Source organism: Patagioenas fasciata, chromosome 7, assembly GCF_037038585.1.
Source record: "Patagioenas fasciata isolate bPatFas1 chromosome 7, bPatFas1.hap1, whole genome shotgun sequence".
NCBI lineage: Eukaryota > Metazoa > Chordata > Aves > Columbiformes > Columbidae > Patagioenas > Patagioenas fasciata.
Window position 1 is genome coordinate 18,731,795 of NC_092526.1, and position 18,137 is coordinate 18,749,931.

Consider the following 18,137-nt stretch of genomic DNA (forward strand, 5'->3'; position numbering starts at 1 on the left):
CACATAACACATTTAGAAAGAATTAAGTGTTGGCAAAGATAATGTAGGCATCAAAAATCACCCAGATTGTCCTAACCTAAGACTATAAATTTAGCAGGTCTTAAGTCCTGGCAACATTCTTAAAGCTGATTTTAAAAAAGACTTATACTGAACAATTAACCTCCTGCAGCTGAAGGCGCTTTAACTTTTTAATTTTTTTTTTTTTAATGTTTTACTTATAAAGTTTCTAGTGTATTTTCACTATGTTTCTAAGACTTTTTCATTGAAGAGCATAATATCTTGCTTGTTGGATGGAGCAAGGGATTTAATTTTTAACAATTCTGCATTTCGTCAATATATTTCATTTTTTTTAAATCTTGCAAGCTTTTCTTTATGCTGTTCATTTAATAGACTATTTCTTTACACCCTGAAATAAGTTCAACAAATGTGCTTTCTTAAGAAGATGGTTTGTATTTGCTATCCTCAATATAATCTCATTAACATTCAGAATCATGCTTTCTCCCTTTCAACTTAGTCTCTTAGAAGTGACTTGTCTGAGCGAAAGTTGCAGGTATTTGCCTATTAGAAGACTGTTTAGCACTGTGTGAGGGCTCTATCAAGCTATTAAATCAGAAGATGGATTTTATATCTTTTAAGATAAGAAAAATGGGATGTATAATTTTATATCTTCATCACAAGTTTATTTTCCTTTATTTAAATTTAGGCTCAGATCTTGATGATATAGTACATTTAGGATATATTTAACTCCTCTCTTATGCGGAGTCCCATTGACTTATATGGTATTTTTCTGTGTATTAAAGTACTTACAGAACTTAATTAGAGAACTGGCATGTTTATAGGAAATCCCAATTTTACAAATACATGCTCAGCTTTCACTCACATGAATAGTTCCACTGAAGTCATATTGGTTTCTATGGTCTTTTTACATGAGCAAGACTTGAATACATGAACATTTTGGATGAATTAACACTTTAGGAACATCTTGTAGATTATATTTTGTTATTATTTTCAAGTAGATAAATCCTAGCACATTTATTGTACATTAGAGTCTCAGTTTAATCTGAAATCAACAAGAGAATGATTTTTGCCAATGGAAACATACAGAGATATACTTTCTAACTGCAAATAGAGCTAATGCAGCACTCCCATCTGTTCACACTCCTTCAATTGGCCATTTGTGCAAACTTTAATGTGATAAAAGCATTGTATCACTGTATAAATATAGAATTATAGAAACGTCAGTAGTGATTCCATAAATAAGGTTTCATGGAGAAATGCAATTAAGCAAGGATCATGAACAGAGACCTGCAAGATGCTAATTGTTCTGGTCTGGTTCCAGCAAAGCAATTAAGCACATGCTTAATTTAAAACACATAAATAGACCTACAGAAATAAATAAAATTGCTTACATGCTTAAAGTTAAGCTCGTGTTAAACTACTTAGGCAGATTGTTGTAGAAACCTAGAACCCTTGATATTTTTTTTTTGCATTAAAATAATTAGTCATTAAAATGCAGGTTACTTCAAGGTGAGATAGAGATTCAGTGTTAATGTACTTATAAAGCGGAACAATTACTTAGGAGACATATCAAATGCTGCAGTAAATATGTATTTTGTCCAAATAAATTCAAATATTTGTCTGTGGAAATGTACTTACATGATAAAGTTTTAAAAGAACAGAACCTTAAATTCCTTTTAATTTTGTGACACTTGTCATATCATAGAGGAATAAGAATTATTTTCAGCTTCTAAAGGCTGTATTAATAAACTCTGAATTTACAATTTATCAGTTACACAGAACACTTACAAATATTCTTGCCTTTTCTTTTCTATTAGTTCAAGGTATCAGCCTAATGCTAGTTTTTATACATGTTCTGTACCATAGACAAGACATGCAAACAGCATCAATACTAAAAGACAATAGATGAGACTTCTGTACTGGAGTCACTGAAATTCAGGTATCCTTTCCTTCAAGATCTATATGAATTTATCAGTGTCTACAGCCTTAAGCTTTACAGGGACTTTTAAAGAAAACATTATTTTCAGAAAAGTTTCTGTACAGAAGATCTATAACTATCTACATATAGATATAGATAGCTGGGCCATCAAAGCTATCCTTCTGCTCAGCAGAGCACGGTTTCCCCTCCGAACTCTCTTAATGATAGAATGACATTTTAAAACAAAATGTAGAGCTACTGTTGCAATTGGCCTGAAGTTTTATTTTCAGATTTGAAAAGGGGATTGTGTTTCTAAAAACTTGCCTGCTTTCTCCAACTGTATGAGGCAATAAGACAGAAAATTTTCTCCCTCTTGAAAACCTGCTTCTTCATCTAATTTAACATTAATCATAAAGGACATGATTCAGTCAGACTTAGTATGTAATTTAAATGTAGTATAATAAGGTTTTTTTTTTTTAATTTTTAATAAGATTTTATTTAAAAATCAATAAAGATCCTATATGGTCCCAGGAAGCAGGAAGGAACTAAACAACAGTATTGAAAGCTGCTCAGTAACATTTTTCTTATTTTTGTTGCTTTGATTGCTATTTAGGCCTCCCTAAAAAATATTTAGGTGCGATTAAATTTTTTCACCCCTCTCTCAGGAATTAAAATATTGAAAAAGGTATAACTAGTAGATACAAGATGAATGTGATCAAACATTGGAAAATTCAATTATGGCAGGCACAAAATTGTTTTCTTAAAGAATTTAGGGCAAGCTTAAATATATTTGTGCAAGTAAGTCAGAGCAAGCTGTGCATTACCAGTTGGTGTTAAAATAGGCATGCGGATTAGCCAATGTCAACTTCGGCAATGTTAAATTTATATTTCCAACTTTATTACCTCTGGACAGTCCCAAGTATTTGAATTTTCTTTGAAGTCACAAATAGCTAGGACTGAAAAATTCTGGATTCTCCTTAGCCATTGCACACAGATCCGACTATCTGTTACCCAAGTAAGCCAAGTAAAATAGTGATCACTAAAAAATAAAACAAAAAAAGAAGAGAGGGGTTATTAAAGAACAGCAATGTGGAAGCATTGTTACAGACTGTACCCCCTATATTGTTCTGTGTGAGAAAATAGCAAAGCTTCATTGTCTTAGGGATGGTATTTTTGATCTTTCGTAACAACATATCATATGGACAGACAGAATCAAAACACATTTCTGGTTAGCTTCTGATTCATCTAGGAGATGAATATGGCACTCTACTGTTAGAAACAGAAAACAACACAGAGGTTCAAGCACTGAAAACAAATAGACAAAAACTTTTTTAAAAAAGAGAAGACATATTTGCAGGCACACTACCTGGATGCTATGACTGCAGGAACTGGCACCTCCTTAGGACCAAATGCTTCAATGTTAATAGTATCAACAATAAATACTTTAACAGTAGGATTTTTAGCGCCAGCCTTTGAAGGAAATGCATCAAGTTATTCAAACAGGTTCTTTAGATTTCAGATCGTAGAAAATTACAATACTTTTTGCAGAAAAGGAGGTAAATTACAAAGTATGCATTCGGTTGGGTATAACAGGGCAAATGTGGCCATGTAAGTATGCCACTTAGCTCTGTATCATTTCATATATAAAGAAGAAAACCTTTTAAACAGTCAATTTTAGTGCATCTCTATACAGAAAACATGCTTGATGGGAACCAGCACTCTATTTGCAGTGTGGATCTTTGCAGCACACACTAGACTTACTTTGGCATAAAACTCCAGGAATATGTTCACATGATTGTAAATGGTCTTTGACATCCCAGCTGTGAAATAAACTGGTTTAGCTTAAAATGATTTCATGCTTGCTTATTCATTGCATACATTATCAGTTTTTTAATTCTCCTCCATGTGTGGTCTAAACCATTTAGCTTTACATTAGAATTGTAATCCAGCCGACAGGCAACTTCTTAAGACACATTAACATGATCACTTGCAATCATATGAACATGACAGGAGTCAGGAGAGCTTTCTAATACATGCTAAAGAAATGGCAATCCAAAACCTCCATGCCTTAGATCTGGCACTTGAAAGTAGTTAAAATCCAAAGCCCCTTGAGATCAAAAAACACTATGAAGTGTGTAAATAAACTGAAGCTATCATAGCCTTTATTTTTCATAATAAAAAGGTCTCATAATTCGTTTACTGTAATGAAAAATAACAACTGCATAGTTAACACATCACAATAAGCAAACCAAACTGAAAAAAGCAAGGCTTGATCATGCAAGCATGCACTTTTGCACATACTTTTTACTTACAGGAGTAATTCCATTTATTTCACTTATATTATGACATATCTACAGTTTTGAATGTACCTATACCCTTTCAGAACTTGGCCTAAATTTGTTTTCTTGCTTTAATTTAGGCTACAATGGATTTAACCACTGTAATATAACTATTTTTTTAAGCACAGTTACTTTTATCATTGTCATAACTGATTTTTCAACAGAAAGTAAAAAGAATGAGAATACATACCTTTGGGTATGGGATAATTATTTTTCTAGGATACTGGTCCTCACCAAAATATGAATATTCAATCACTGGTATGTCAGAATCATTAAATTGTACGTATGCTAAATATTTTCCACTTGGAGACCACCACAGTGCATATTTTGTCGCTAGCATCTCCTCTGAGGATAAGAAAATAATTCATAATAGTTTATCATTGTAATCTATGTATCTTCTAATCTATTTTAACACTTTACTATTAGCAACCTAGACATGTAAAGAGAGTTGTACTAAATAAATAACACCAAATATAGTGCAAAACATCTCAATTCTGAAAGGCCTTAAGAAGTCTTGAAACAGGCACACAGATCCCATTTCACTCAGTTGGGTTTTTCATATTTGTGTGTGCATTTTTTTTTTTTTTAATGCACAAAAATGCTGAATTTTCACCAAAATAAAAACTTCCATTAAAACTTATTTTCCAACTGCTGCCTGTGCAGCAGCAGGAAGCCCAGTTTGTAAAGTTCTGATATAGTTTCAGTAGCAAAAGACTCAGGATTTTGGTTACACACTATGAATACAAAACACAGTCATTGTATGGCAAATAAAATATGGAAATGAAGTAACCCATAGGGCTCTAAAAATAATGTATCATCACAGGCATTTTAGAATGGATTGTGAGAACCAGGTAATCTAAACGAAGCATTTAACATGTTAGTTGCACTTCAAGATTTACTTGCCTTCATAGACCCAATCAGGAATCCCATTAAATATTTCATTCTGTTTTCCATCACTAGTTATTTTAATTGGTGCCTCTCTTGGACTTTGCTTCAAATAAATGTTATTCTGATACACATACACCTAAAGACAAGGAAGTATTTCTTATGAATATAGGCATCACTAACAGAGGTTAGAGTAAGATCTTCTGCAGTCAATGCTCTTACATTATACCAAATAGAAAATATAATGAATAGAAAATAGAACATAAATGCTACACTAAAAGCCCTTGAAAATTCTGCAACAGTAGGTACCTCAGTAAATAAATTATACATTACAGACCAAATTCTATGTTCAGTTATGTTAGAATAAATCCTGAACAACTCCTTTGATTTTCATAAGCTTCAGAGGATTCTGTGTCTCACTTTGGTGTGGAAAGTCATTAAACAAAAAAAAACTAAAGCTTTGAAACTCACTAAAATTGCTGTGATTTTTTTAAGAGACACTCAGACAAAGTGTTTTGTGACTCTTCCTTCTGGTTCCCCCAAAAGTAGAAGACAAAAACAAGTACAGAAAGACTAAAAAGAAAATTATTTAACTTTTCTAAGCCTGTCTCGGTGATGTGAGATGAGACAAAAAAAAAGTTATACTCTGTCTCGGCTGATTTGTTCCTTTCTAGTAAATTAGTTATCAGAAGAGAGTTCTTGCAAGAAATGCTTGCAGGCCTTCATTATCTCTAAATTTCAATCATGGACATGTGGTTAAGAAACAAGCACCAAAACCATCACTTTCTGAGAAAATAATGCCTTTTGAATCTATAACCATTTGTTAGCAACATCAATGTAACATTTTAACTACTTCGTGCTTTAAATTAAAAACAAAGCAACTCCCAAAACTCTCAGATGAAATACGAGTACTATTGTATAAAAACATCACAGACTATCAGTACTAGGAAGGCTGGAAACCATCTTCATTGTGTTCTGTCTTCAGAATTCTTTGGAATTTGGAACCAAGAATAAAAAAAGTTTATAAGTGTGTTACAATATGCAATAGGTCTGTCATAATTACTGAGAAAAGCATACTTAGCTATCAAGTAGCTATTAAATAAAAAGAAGAAAATAACATATTTTGTAACAAGACTTTGGCAGAAATCTCCTAGAATAAAAATTTTAGAAAATATTTTAAATACTGCATCTCTAAATCTCCATAGTTAACTTATGTGTTATACAGTGTCAAAGAAAATCACATTGGTTTTCAGGCCTGGAAACTACATATAAGTCTATATGCAATTATGTTGGTCAGTTCATGATAAGTGACTGGCTAGTAAACTGAAACACATGTATTTATGTTTATGCACATAACACAATCTAGCTGAGAACATGGATTCTTCTATTGAGACACAGACAAGTTAAACTTTAACAAGTTAAAACTGTTTTCCTTGCCACTCTTGCTTACAACCAAGGCTAGTACAAACAGACCTGTCAAAAATCTGGCCTAACAAAATAACAACAAAGGGTAAATAAATGTCTTCTAGCCACACAAAGCAAAATTATTCTAGCACTTGGTTATCTTTACTGACCAATTTGTGTCCAACGGGTGACCAGGATATATACTGAATTTTATGTGGAAGTTGATTTTCTGTTACAAAACCACTAAAAAAAGGAAAGAAGTTGAGATGGCTTTTTGAGCACAGTGCAAATGGATCATTATACTCTAGATTAATCTAAAATTCATGAAGGGCTATATTTTCTAACAGCTTTTTGTTTCTTGAGCAATGCAAAATTTAGCCAGGCAGTGAGACATGCAGCAATGTGATGGCGTGCACCAGTGCTGGCAAAGACTTGCAACTTGACCTGTTGAAAACATATTCAGCAGCCTAAGACGACAGCCTTATCTCTTCCAAAATGCTGCACAAGCACCTATAGTCATCTACTTGATCTGAAATCTGCATTAGAGTCTCAGCAAATTATTGGGAAATGTGAATTCAGGATATAGCATGCTGAGGCAAGCAGGACAACAGCATTAATACCATTTGTGAAGGATTATGAGCCACATGCAGTACCTCTCTACTCACATTAGCTTGCAGAAATCTTTTCCTTTTGAGCCAACAGCTTTCCAAGAATGGAGCAGCTCAGTGCAGCTTCTGTTGCACAAAACTAAGAAGCACTGGTCATGCTGCTACTTGGCATAAAAAGGTAACTGGGGAGGCAGATGGCCTCCTTCAAATTCGGGTGGAAAGAGAAGTGGTTTGAGGAAGATCTTGGTAAAGAGAGCAAATGCCGTAGGAGAAGCTGTAAACTTTTGAACCACCCAAGATGGACTGTCACAAGATCACTGGAGGGCTAAAGGACATGTGAGAGTTTTAGGAAAGCCAAAGATTAGATCACACATTAAAAGGATGAATTAGACAATAGAAGGGCATGAAAGCTTAAGGTGTGAAACTGAAGTAGACTCAAGCAGCCAAGACAGGGTGGGAGAAAATTATGCAAAGAAGGAAAAAAGATGAGAATTTTGAGCAGTGAAAGTTCAAGGGATGAAATATGAACCAGTCCAGATACCTTGATGAGTAGATGAAAGGCCTGTATGATTTTCTTAGAGGTAATTTTTTGTCAAGCAAATAATTAACCTGACAGATTCAGGCAAAAGCAAAGCAGGGTGTTAGTCACATTACTATACAGTTTTTCAGAGGAAATGCTTGCAAGCACATCACTACAGAGTATTCACCAGAGCTCTCTGTAAGAAATATGAGGCCTTACCCATATATCAGATCATAAATGTGGTATGATGCTGTATAAGAGTATCTCCACAGCTGCAAAAATTAAGCAAGAAAATAGTGTTATTAACTTGAAAAAACATTATATAATTGAAAATAATTAGCTGCCTTTTCATAGCCTATCCCTTTATCAAGAAAGTACCAAGAAACATTTATCCACAGTGAGCACAATCAACAAAATACTAAATGAAACCAAGCGTTTCATTGAGTGATAGATTAAAACAATTACCTTTGAATAATTGCTTTCCAAAGCTATGAAATATTTGTCTGATGACAACACATAATTTGAAGCATTAACTTGTTTCTGAAAGATTAAGAAGTAGATTAGATTATAGCAAAAAAACTTTATATATGGATTTGATGAGTCAGGTTTTAATCCACTCACTTTTAAACAGGTACTTGAACTGCAAATGCATTTCGCTGCCTTTTTATTAATTGAAAATATACATACCATTGTGCTGTTAGTCATGATGGTAGTTGGGTAGTTCATTTCAACATTGTAAAGAATAATATCATCTTCTGCAGACTGATGAAGATATTCATTATCTTTATAAACAAGACAAAAGGGCTGTCACCTTGCACAGAAGATACTATAGAACAGAAATATTTATCAAAATATTCACACTCCTGTCAGTGAATAGATTTTGAGCAAATGTATTTTGGCATCCACATTAAAAATGTTTTTCTTCTAATGATGCCAAGGTACAGACTTATCAACAAACTGTCTTCAGGGTTCTGGAGTATGTTCTCAAGATTACACACTGCACACAGAATCAGCTAGTTAACTGTATAATTAAATGCCAGATTTGATTCTCAGTAATGTCTGATCAAGAATACCAGGGATAGATCTGATCTTTGCTTATAATTTCACCAGAACATTCTCATTTACACAGATTCAGCAGGTAACAGTAGAACCATGTAATTGACCTTACATAAATGATACCACACTTTCTCACACAGGTCCCACGAAGTGAGGGTCAGTGGCCTTCAATGAGAGTGGAATTTAACCCTACCTGTGCTCAAGACCTGAGTCATAGTTTGGTAAAGAATGAAGATCAGAATTTTAGTTTCACATCATTATTTTTACTGCTATAAACAGAGAGAAAGAATTACATACTTGGTGTAGGTAAAGAGAGAGAGACTTCAACAGGTTAAAAGCAGCCTGAAAAATTGTAAAAGGTGTTAATTTTTAGGAAATTAGCTCACTGGTGGATCTTTTGAGCACAATTCTACGATAAGTGTAACAACATTTGTGGTGATCTCAGGCCTTCTAAGGAAGAGATATTAAATTTTAACTCCTTGCTTCAGAAGGAAAGTAGGCATTCAGAATGCTGTAGGCATGGCTATCTATGGAATCTATGGCATGACTTTCGCATGAGTTTTGTGACTGTTAAGAGGAAAGATAACTCTAAGTGAGAAGGATATGAAGGGGAAAGGACAATGCTGGGTTTAGGTGATATGCTGCCTACATACTTCAGACAGAATTCTAACAAATGGTGACCCAAGTTTTAAATCATACAAGTTATGCCAACATACTTCAAATTGTTAATTGTAAAACCTGAACTGCTGCTGGCAATATCCTGGAACACTTCAGTTCAGTTCTAAATTCGTGGGTTGAAATTAACTTGGTAAGACTCCATGTGAACAGTACTATGTTTCTTGTCCCTAGTCAAAGAACATTAATTGCTTGAGGCAGCACATAACAGGAGTGGAAATAGTGCGTGTACTTGAATGCAATCCACTCCAGCTCAAGCCTTCTGGTGCTGCTGCGATTCAATGATAACAAGGCTCGTACTTCAGCCAGCCACAGACACATATTATCAGCAGCAATTAAGTTCATGTCTTTATCTTCTACTTTAAGGAACTTGCTTAGAAACCCAACCTTATTTTCCATGCAATGCATTGGAACTCAGGAATTTCAGTAGTGTCAGCATTTCCTTAAACAAGATAAGAACAGTTGGACTCATTGCAGAGCTAGGTACTACTGAAAACAAAGAAAGGAACCTGTAAGACAGGCTATCTCAATTATTACAAATGGTACATGAAAAAGTTATGTGACAAACAGCAGATTGCTTAAAAAATTACTGGCACATTGACATATTTCTTTCACTTGCTGCAATGAACATGACAGTAAAATAAATAAAACACTGAAGGCCTCTATAAAATTATAGTTTATACTTGACTCAGACATGTCTGTTGAAACATCAAATACCTGGAACTTCTAGAATGATTGACAAAAGTATAAATTTCAACTGTAAATTTTGACTAGCAGGTTGTTTAATTTCATAGTTATCATTCATTCACAGTAGAGCTAGAAGAAAAATACGTTTCTGAGTTGTGTAAACTAGTCTGAAAATACATATTAGCAAGGCCTATGTATGTTTGAAAAAAACTTTACTTACCTGACACCCAATATGGAAAAAATGTTTTATATTGGAAGTTTCCATTCAGATAATCCTCCAATGTAAGAGCTCTGGGACCATCATCTGTGCTGACAACTAAGAATAAGACAGAAAGTTTTTGTTAATGCAATGCTGTTAAATTGGAAAAAAAAAAAAAAAAAAGAAAAGAGAGAGAAAAAGAAGTAATCACTAGTCATAGACTTTCTTTCTTTTTTTTTTTTTTTTTTCCCTTCTCAATATTTAACACCAGGGAACATCAAGGACATCATGATCCTGGAGTTATGCACACAGTAGGTATAGCAGAAAGGAAACTTCTCTGTTACTGGTCTGATAAGGTGCTTCAGCCTCTGAAGGATGCACTTTTAGGAATAAAAAATTAGAAAATAGACTATTTTACCCAGTTATTTATTCATTCAAACATATTTACTTGTAGAATCTGTGAGTGCAAGAAAAGCATTTTCCAAATATTTTTAAAGCAAGGGTTTAATGAACTTGTGCGGTATGGAGAGACAACTATTTTAATAAGAACCTGAACATATTCAGTAGAGAGTCCAAGAACAGGATGTGCATACAAACTCCTTCTGACAAATCTCATAAATGCCTCATCAAACAGTGTTAGAAGGTGGATATAAGGCTTGCTAAATAATCATCCTCCACATATATTTCCTAGTAGCCACATGAAAGGAATAGATGAAGGCATGTTGGTAAAAATAATGCTGAAAAGTAATGAATGAGTGAATGTAAACTTTCACTTTTTAACTTAATGCTGCAAAAGAAAATTGGTAATGATTCTGGAGAGACAACAGGTATTTTGATATTTGATTTCTAAGTAGATCAGATACTTGAACAGAAATAATACACAAAGTCGTGGCTGGTTTTGTGGTTCTCCTCTTACTATTTCTCCCCAAAGTGAAACATCTTAAGCTAGGGCAGAATTTAAAAGAAAATTTAAGGACAACCAGCTGGATGAGGAGAGGGTAATGCTGAAAAGGCTGCCTTGCTAAGTGCATGGAAATTAAAAATTCCATTATAAAAATGTAATAATAATAATTAAAAAAAAAAAAAAAACAAAAAAACAAAAAAAGAAGAATTGTGTAGTTTACAAGAGAAAGAATACTCAAAACATTTAATCCTCGAAAGACACAGGAACATTTGTTAAAGGCCAGTTTTTAATGTTTGGTACCATAATAATAGCAGTGTTTATGTCTAGGCATTCTGGATTCTATGCTTTTCTCCTTAAAATCAAGGGGACTTTTGCCATGGTCTTCAGTGGTAGTAAGGATGTCACTCTGCAGCCTAGTAGCTTTCTGCCACTTCCCGTTTGTTCCTTCAGAGCTCTCAGATAACAGCCAGATAGTCAAGATGACTCATTGCCCTCAGGTTTCATATCATGCTCCATCACTTCTTCATTACGGTCCCTCTCTGTTAAGATCACACTGACTTCCTGAGAAATGTTTCTTCATAGTCTCTTCTATGGTACTTTCTAATGCTAAAATATGTTTTCTTCTGCTAAGCGAGTATTACTTACTGTAGAATACACATGTCCAGCTGACTGTTGACACTAGCCTTGTCTGCACTAATGCAGAAGAAAGCTGTCATGAGAAATAAAACTGAATGCCAATCCATAGGCAAAAGCTTATCAGTATAAACTCTGAGCTAGCAATATGTTCAGAAAATATTAGTATCCAAGAAGTTCAATAAGAAGTTAATTCCTTTTGCTAGTATCACGACTGTGAATTAGAGATCCTTGATACATTAATGATAAGCACAGAAGATGGAAAATGCATAGAAAACAGTTCCTAAAAACACTCCACTTCTGTTTATATTGTGATGATTACTTATCACTAGCTTTCAGTTTAAATTATTTAAGTAAACATGCCTGCTATCAAAAGAAGTCCATGGTTCAGATCTATGACCATGGTTGTGTGTATGGGAAGTCTAAATTTGCAGTCCTGTTTGATACCTTAATCTGGTAAGATTTCCTGGTTTCTTCTCTCAGTTTAAGATGATTTTTCACTAAAAAGACAAGTAATATCACAAATGCCTCATCTGTGGTCTAATTTTCACAGCTCTAATTTAAACCTTTACTCTGTTAGCCATCTCATCCTTACGTACTTAATATTCTGTGATAATTTCTTGTGACCGGTAATTATTTTTAAATGTGTCCACTCCTATCTGAATTTCTACCAGTGGACTGCAAAAAATCTAAACATAACTATTTCTTACTTGATTACTTATAATTTTGAATGCTTGTTTCTAGGCAACAGAAAATATATTTAAATGTTTTAATTAAAAGCAGCATCTTTAATTGTTTTCTATAATTGTTGCTGATTCTTTCTTCTGTAACCAAAGACTGGTTCAATAATAGTATTCAAGATGTTTGCTCACAGAACAGAACCTACCATGAAAATTACTTTACATGTCTGCAGCACTATTTAGATGTTGATTTGGATGGCTGTTGGTAGGCTTGGTTTTTTTTTGTTGTGTTTTATTTCTCTGTGAAATAACAAAGATTTAAAAAGATGCCCAGGGACAAAAAGGAAGCAAATAGCAGAGCCAGCCACAGAAATGAAAGCTTACCAAGTTTTAGCTTTGCTCTTTTCACTTTACCATCCCACTGTCTTAGTTTTAATCCTTTGTGGTCCACTTGCATTCATTTAAAGGGTGCAGTTACTCATTAAAAATAGCAGAAGATTAATTTGGAGCCTAAGCAATACTTTCAGTTAATTTTAACTCTGCTTGTGGTTCCACTGTTGCTTTCGACTGCAGGCAAGTGTTTTCTTTCTTGTCATGCTGCAGAAGAGCAGGACTAGGTACACCAGTGTACAAGTGAAAAAAACCTTGCTGAACTTTTTAGAGTTGGGTTATTATAGCTGAGTTATCATAGTAAGGTAATCTCGGAGCATATTCCTAACTCAAAGAAATATAAAAAAACCCCAATAATTTCTTAGGCATAGAAGTCACTCACTATATTGAAATTGCCTGCCCTGCTCTTCTCAGCCCACAGAAATTGTGTAATAACTGCAACTAAGTATTTCTCCCTTATCCTCTCCAAACATAAAAATATTTTCCAGTATAACTTTTGAAATTTTTTCACATTTTTATACTCTTCCATGTGTAAAATAAAACCAGTTATCATATTTTGAGAAGTTTGAAGAACATTAAATTACTAGAAACTTAGCAGACGAAACCGGAACTAAGTATTTCTTCCAGTTCATTCAGAATTACAGAAGACATTTCTCTTTGCTGATTCCTTAAGCAGAAATTTAGTCTGTCTATGTCTATACATTTTTCATATGCAATTAATTGTCTTTCTAGATTGCCACAACCTTCTAGTTAAGTAGTAGTAAAGGTAGGATACACAAAGAACATTGCATCTCTGTAGCTACTTCCTGCCTGTCTTCAACTTGCAAAATTTGGAACTGCAACATTTATTTATATTTTTTCCTTTTACAACTGATCAGTAGACCACTAAGAACTCAAAAAGGTTTAGGCGTTTAAGGCGATAACTGCAGCACTTGCAGTTCCACCTGAGAATAAGAAGCCATAATCAGAATTATTCAACATAATTGTGTGCTCAAGATAATTGTGTGTTCCACAATTATCTAAAATGCTACTTCAAAAGCATTCTGTAAAGTAAGATAAATTCTTTATCATTCTACTGGATGTAAATGTCATGTCTGATATGACCGGTCACCAAGCATTATTCCAAGAAAACACAGAGATGTGAAAAGAGTTCTTTGTAATGTCTCAGTTACTGAAGAGGCTCAGGCTAACACCAGTGAGCTGGTATGTGATGAATTCAGAAGGGAAAAATACATTCACTTCCTTCTACAGTACCTTCCAAGATTTTTACCAACTTTTTTGGGCTGCCAAACCAGTCCTTGGTCTTCAGCCTCTTTTGTTTCCTCAATGACTCTTTTGTTTCCTCAGTGCTCTTTTTTATTTAAATCCCATAAAAATATTTTGCCTTGTCTTAACAGGCAGACTTGTTATGTGTAAGTCTGACTCGATATCATACATATATCTAGTAATGACAGCTCAGGTTTGACCGTGTTTAAACTAGCCAAAAAATCTGGCACCCCATCATTGACAGTAAAAGTCAAACCTACCTCTCTGAGGTGCTTTCTCTTCCCAGCATTGCCCCTCCCACCTTGATACAATCTATCCTCACATTCACATGCTGCATAACAGAATCAACCACAACTGCTTCAGAAACCTCCAACCCCTCTCCCAATGAAACAGCCCATGATAATCATATTTCACAGAAATATTTGGTAGGAAAGAGATTTCACCTTTCACAAAACACCCATATTAACTACACGACTTAACTTTCACAAGACTTAAGCAGATAGCTGATTTAAAACATTTAGTTGTAAATGCAAAATTGATTTCTTCATCTCAGTCACCCTGCCAACACATGAAAAAAGAATAATAATAGAATCCCTTTAACTAGATACTGTTACTGCTTTTTGTAACTATTTTAATTATTTCAGAGGCATTCAATTCATCTGCTGTAGTGTACTTAAAGTGCCTTTACCACACCTCTCATAGGAAAAAAATTACCATCAATTCAGTGCCACTCATGCTTTAAATTTTAAACCACACTCAATTCGAACTTTACCAGAGGACTCAGCAGACCACACTGTATTGATTTACCTAGAGCTGGCATAATAATACTAGAGCAAACTAGGTATCCCTATTTATACAATGCTGAGTTTAACTTTCACATGCAATCTCAAATATGTTCACAAACAATTCCTTATACCCTAACCTGTAACAAAATGTTTAACTTGTAATTGGGTAGAGAACTTCTGTAATTATTACACAACCATTTAAAACTAAATACAAGCTCACCAAACTAAGAGTTTGTGAGACTCTCCTAAACTCTAATCCACTACCCCCCCCCCCCCGCCCCGCATAATATAAAGAGATCTGAGAATTATTTTTGCAGTCCTGTTTAAGAACATTATATATCATACATAATAAAGTTAATTCAGGTGCTTTTCACTTCAAGGAGTTCCTTGTTTCAACATCTGCTGGCATTTCAGTTGGATCTTTAGGATATTTTAGCTGTCAGTACATTTCTGTAAAGTGATATAGATAAAGCCATAACAATTCTGACAGGACAATCCTAAAGATTATTTCACAAACTTTTGTGATTTTAGAAGCCATAGTGACATATTACGTTTTACACTTCACTAGATTATAAATGCCTTACCTCTTGATGGAAGCAGTATAATACACATAAGTAATAAGGAAAGCAAAAGGCATATAACCACGCCAAATATTATTTTTAGCCGGGTCTGCAAAACAGAAACAAACAATAACTACATTTCTAATATTATCTGAAGCACACTTCCATGGCTTCTAAATAAATAAAGCCTCCCACTCTCTCTAACTGCTGTCCAAGCAACAAACAACAAATGTTCCTGCGGTACATTTGAAAAGACTTCCCTTTCCTTTTTCTTTAAAACAAACACCTTCAGATCAGTGCCCAGCCTTGTGCAATAGCAGACAGTTTAAAACAGCAGATGTAAATTTTACCAAAAGCTGAGTTCAGCAGCATACAAACCTTCATTTTCCTGCTGTATTCTAAAAGAATGTAAATTCTCTTCTGGGTGTTGGTCAGTGAAGAGGAGTTTGAAAAGGCAGTGTCTGTTCTCACAGTTGGAGACCAAACCTCTGGCAGCCTTTTTTTTTTCCCCTACATACTTTTGAAAACTGTGCCAAATTTCAGTGTTTTTCCATAAAATTAGAAACAGGCTTTCAGGGAAGTTCTTCAACGAGAAGTGGGCAGTGGGTGCCTATAGGGGTGGTGATGAAATACTTCGCATGGACGTGAGCTGTAACCAACATCTGCTTACACTAACTTTACGGTTTTATGACTCAACAGTTACTTGATATGTACTGCTTTTCACTGAAAAGTATCTACTGTGTATTTTGGCAATCCTCACATTCTGGGGACACAGTCATGACCTTTTTTCTACTTTCTACAGAAAAAAGAAAATCCAATAGCTTTATAGTTTATATATAATTCATGTATGTTTATATTCTAAAATAATAAACAATGGCGTAAGTATGCAAAACAAGAAGCAGAAAGAGATACCGTTAATGTCTTCCACACGTAAGGAGAATTACATTTTTCTCATAAAACCGAAAACTTCTATAGGCTATGTAACAGAGCTTAGATAAGTAAATATTTACTGGCCCAGTGCAAATTCCAACACAGTGCTTAAACCACCAATTGCACGTTATTTTATTTAGCTCACTGAAATGAGGTCAACTGAAAACAGGGAAAATTTCCCTTGAGACCACGGTGTCAAGTTACATAAGAGATCCCTCAGCAGAGAAAAGAAACCCTCGGAGAAGATGAAGTAAAAGAATGGTGTGCTCATTAGACTAACTTTACCCAAATGGTCTAACTACTAGTCTGCTTCACAGCCCCTCTGTGTTGTGCTAGCGAAGGAGGGCAGCCGCCGGCAGCCCGCACGACGCTCCTTCCCCTCAGCTACGTCTCCACAGCGGCCACCGCCGGTACCGCGCGGGGGGAGGGGAGTAACGGTCGGGCGCGCGGGGGAGGTGGTAACGGTCGGCGGTGAGCAGACACGCTGCCCCCTGGCGGCCGCGCGCCCCGCAGCGCCGCAATCCGGGCTGAACAGAGACAGAAACGTTTAAACGAGGCAGCACATTGTGGGCTGGTAGCGCAGTTTAGCCGGCCGATGCACGGTCCGGTATCCCGCTGGTATCCAGCTTCCCCAGGGGCACCTTGCCTTGTTGCCTCCTTTCTTCGCTGCTCGTTGCTCTTTCCCAGGACCCCCCGTGCTTCCAGGCGTCCCAGCATCACTTGGGGTTGGTTACTCTTTAGAGCATCTCCACATACTCTGCAACGCACAACTGCTTGTTAGCAATGTCGAGGTCTCAGAAAAATGATCTCAAAAAGGAAATCCTTGCAGTGCTTCTACCACAGAGCCAGTAATCATTCTTTCAGATGATTAACCTAAGCATGCGACTGGGCCAGACATTTCCGGTGTTATTAAGGGAAGAAAAAAAAAGTACTCTTGCACCCTTCATAGTCTTCTTCCACCCTTCATAGTCTTCTTCCACACAGGGTACTGGGAGGAAACACCAACCAAGGGCCTGTGCAAATGCTCTGTCCCGCAGACATGGGGTTCAAGGCTCTGATGGCAGCAGCCAAACTGAGCTACAAAACAAAGCCTGTCATCTACTTACAGTCTGTAGCTTCCCAGCTGTTTCACCTGGTGCTCCCGCCAGAGGAGGTGGCAGTGCCTGGCGCTGCTGGGGGACCTTGCTCTGCTTGTCCTTCATAGCCTGCTTGGGCAGCCAGGCCCAGCCACAGCCCCAGCTGCAGCTAGGCTTTCTTCTTGCTGCCACCTTAGCCCGTGTGGTAGATGTCAACTATCAAAGAAGGCCACAAATTGACAGAATATTCACTAGGTTTGACATGAAACTCAGAGGCTGGTGACTGGAAGTTGCAGGCTGGACTTACGTGTGGCTGATTTTGCGTGTGGAGTCTGTTGAATCACCTCATCTTTTTCCCTGCACCAGGCTTGTATTTCTCTCCTGTGCTTAACACTAACAAGGGCAAAAGAAGGGGGTAGGGAAAGGAGTCCAGAATGGTGGTGCCTCTATGTGGAAGTTTGGCACAGGGACTGATTTTTCAGAGGAGGTTAGCAAGGACTGAATACCCAAATCTTACTGAAATTCAGCAGTAGCTGGCTTATTTGAAAATTGAAAGTGTAGTAGATGAGGTACTGTCACACAAAACTGTCCAGCAGACCTTGGG

The 18,137-nt window shown here is 35.9% G+C and overlaps 1 protein-coding gene across 5 annotated transcripts in view; it reads right to left on the minus strand.

Moving 5' to 3' along the window:
- Positions 1-16,223, minus strand: part of LOC136103074 (prolyl endopeptidase FAP) — a 35,058-nt gene extending 18,835 nt beyond the window's left edge. For 2 of the 5 annotated variants that reach the window (XM_071810974.1, XM_071810975.1), the window contains exons 1-11: positions 15,906-16,223; positions 15,552-15,636; positions 10,331-10,426; positions 8,380-8,474; positions 8,158-8,232; positions 7,912-7,964; positions 6,735-6,807; positions 5,179-5,299; positions 4,466-4,620; positions 3,303-3,406; positions 2,840-2,975 (exon numbers count right to left, since the gene is read on the minus strand). In XM_071810974.1, the coding sequence (XP_071667075.1) occupies positions 2,840-2,975; positions 3,303-3,406; positions 4,466-4,620; positions 5,179-5,299; positions 6,735-6,807; positions 7,912-7,964; positions 8,158-8,232; positions 8,380-8,474; positions 10,331-10,426; positions 15,552-15,636; positions 15,906-15,911 (999 nt within the window). In that variant the 5' untranslated portion in view covers positions 15,912-16,223. Of the gene's footprint in view, positions 1-2,839; positions 2,976-3,302; positions 3,407-4,465; positions 4,621-5,178; positions 5,300-6,734; positions 6,808-7,911; positions 7,965-8,157; positions 8,475-10,330; positions 10,427-15,551; positions 15,637-15,905 lie in introns of all 5 variants that reach the window. The other 3 variants (XM_065840876.2, XM_065840875.2, XM_065840874.2) reach the window with 3 other exon arrangements.
- Between the last annotated feature and the right edge of the window lie 1,914 nt (positions 16,224-18,137).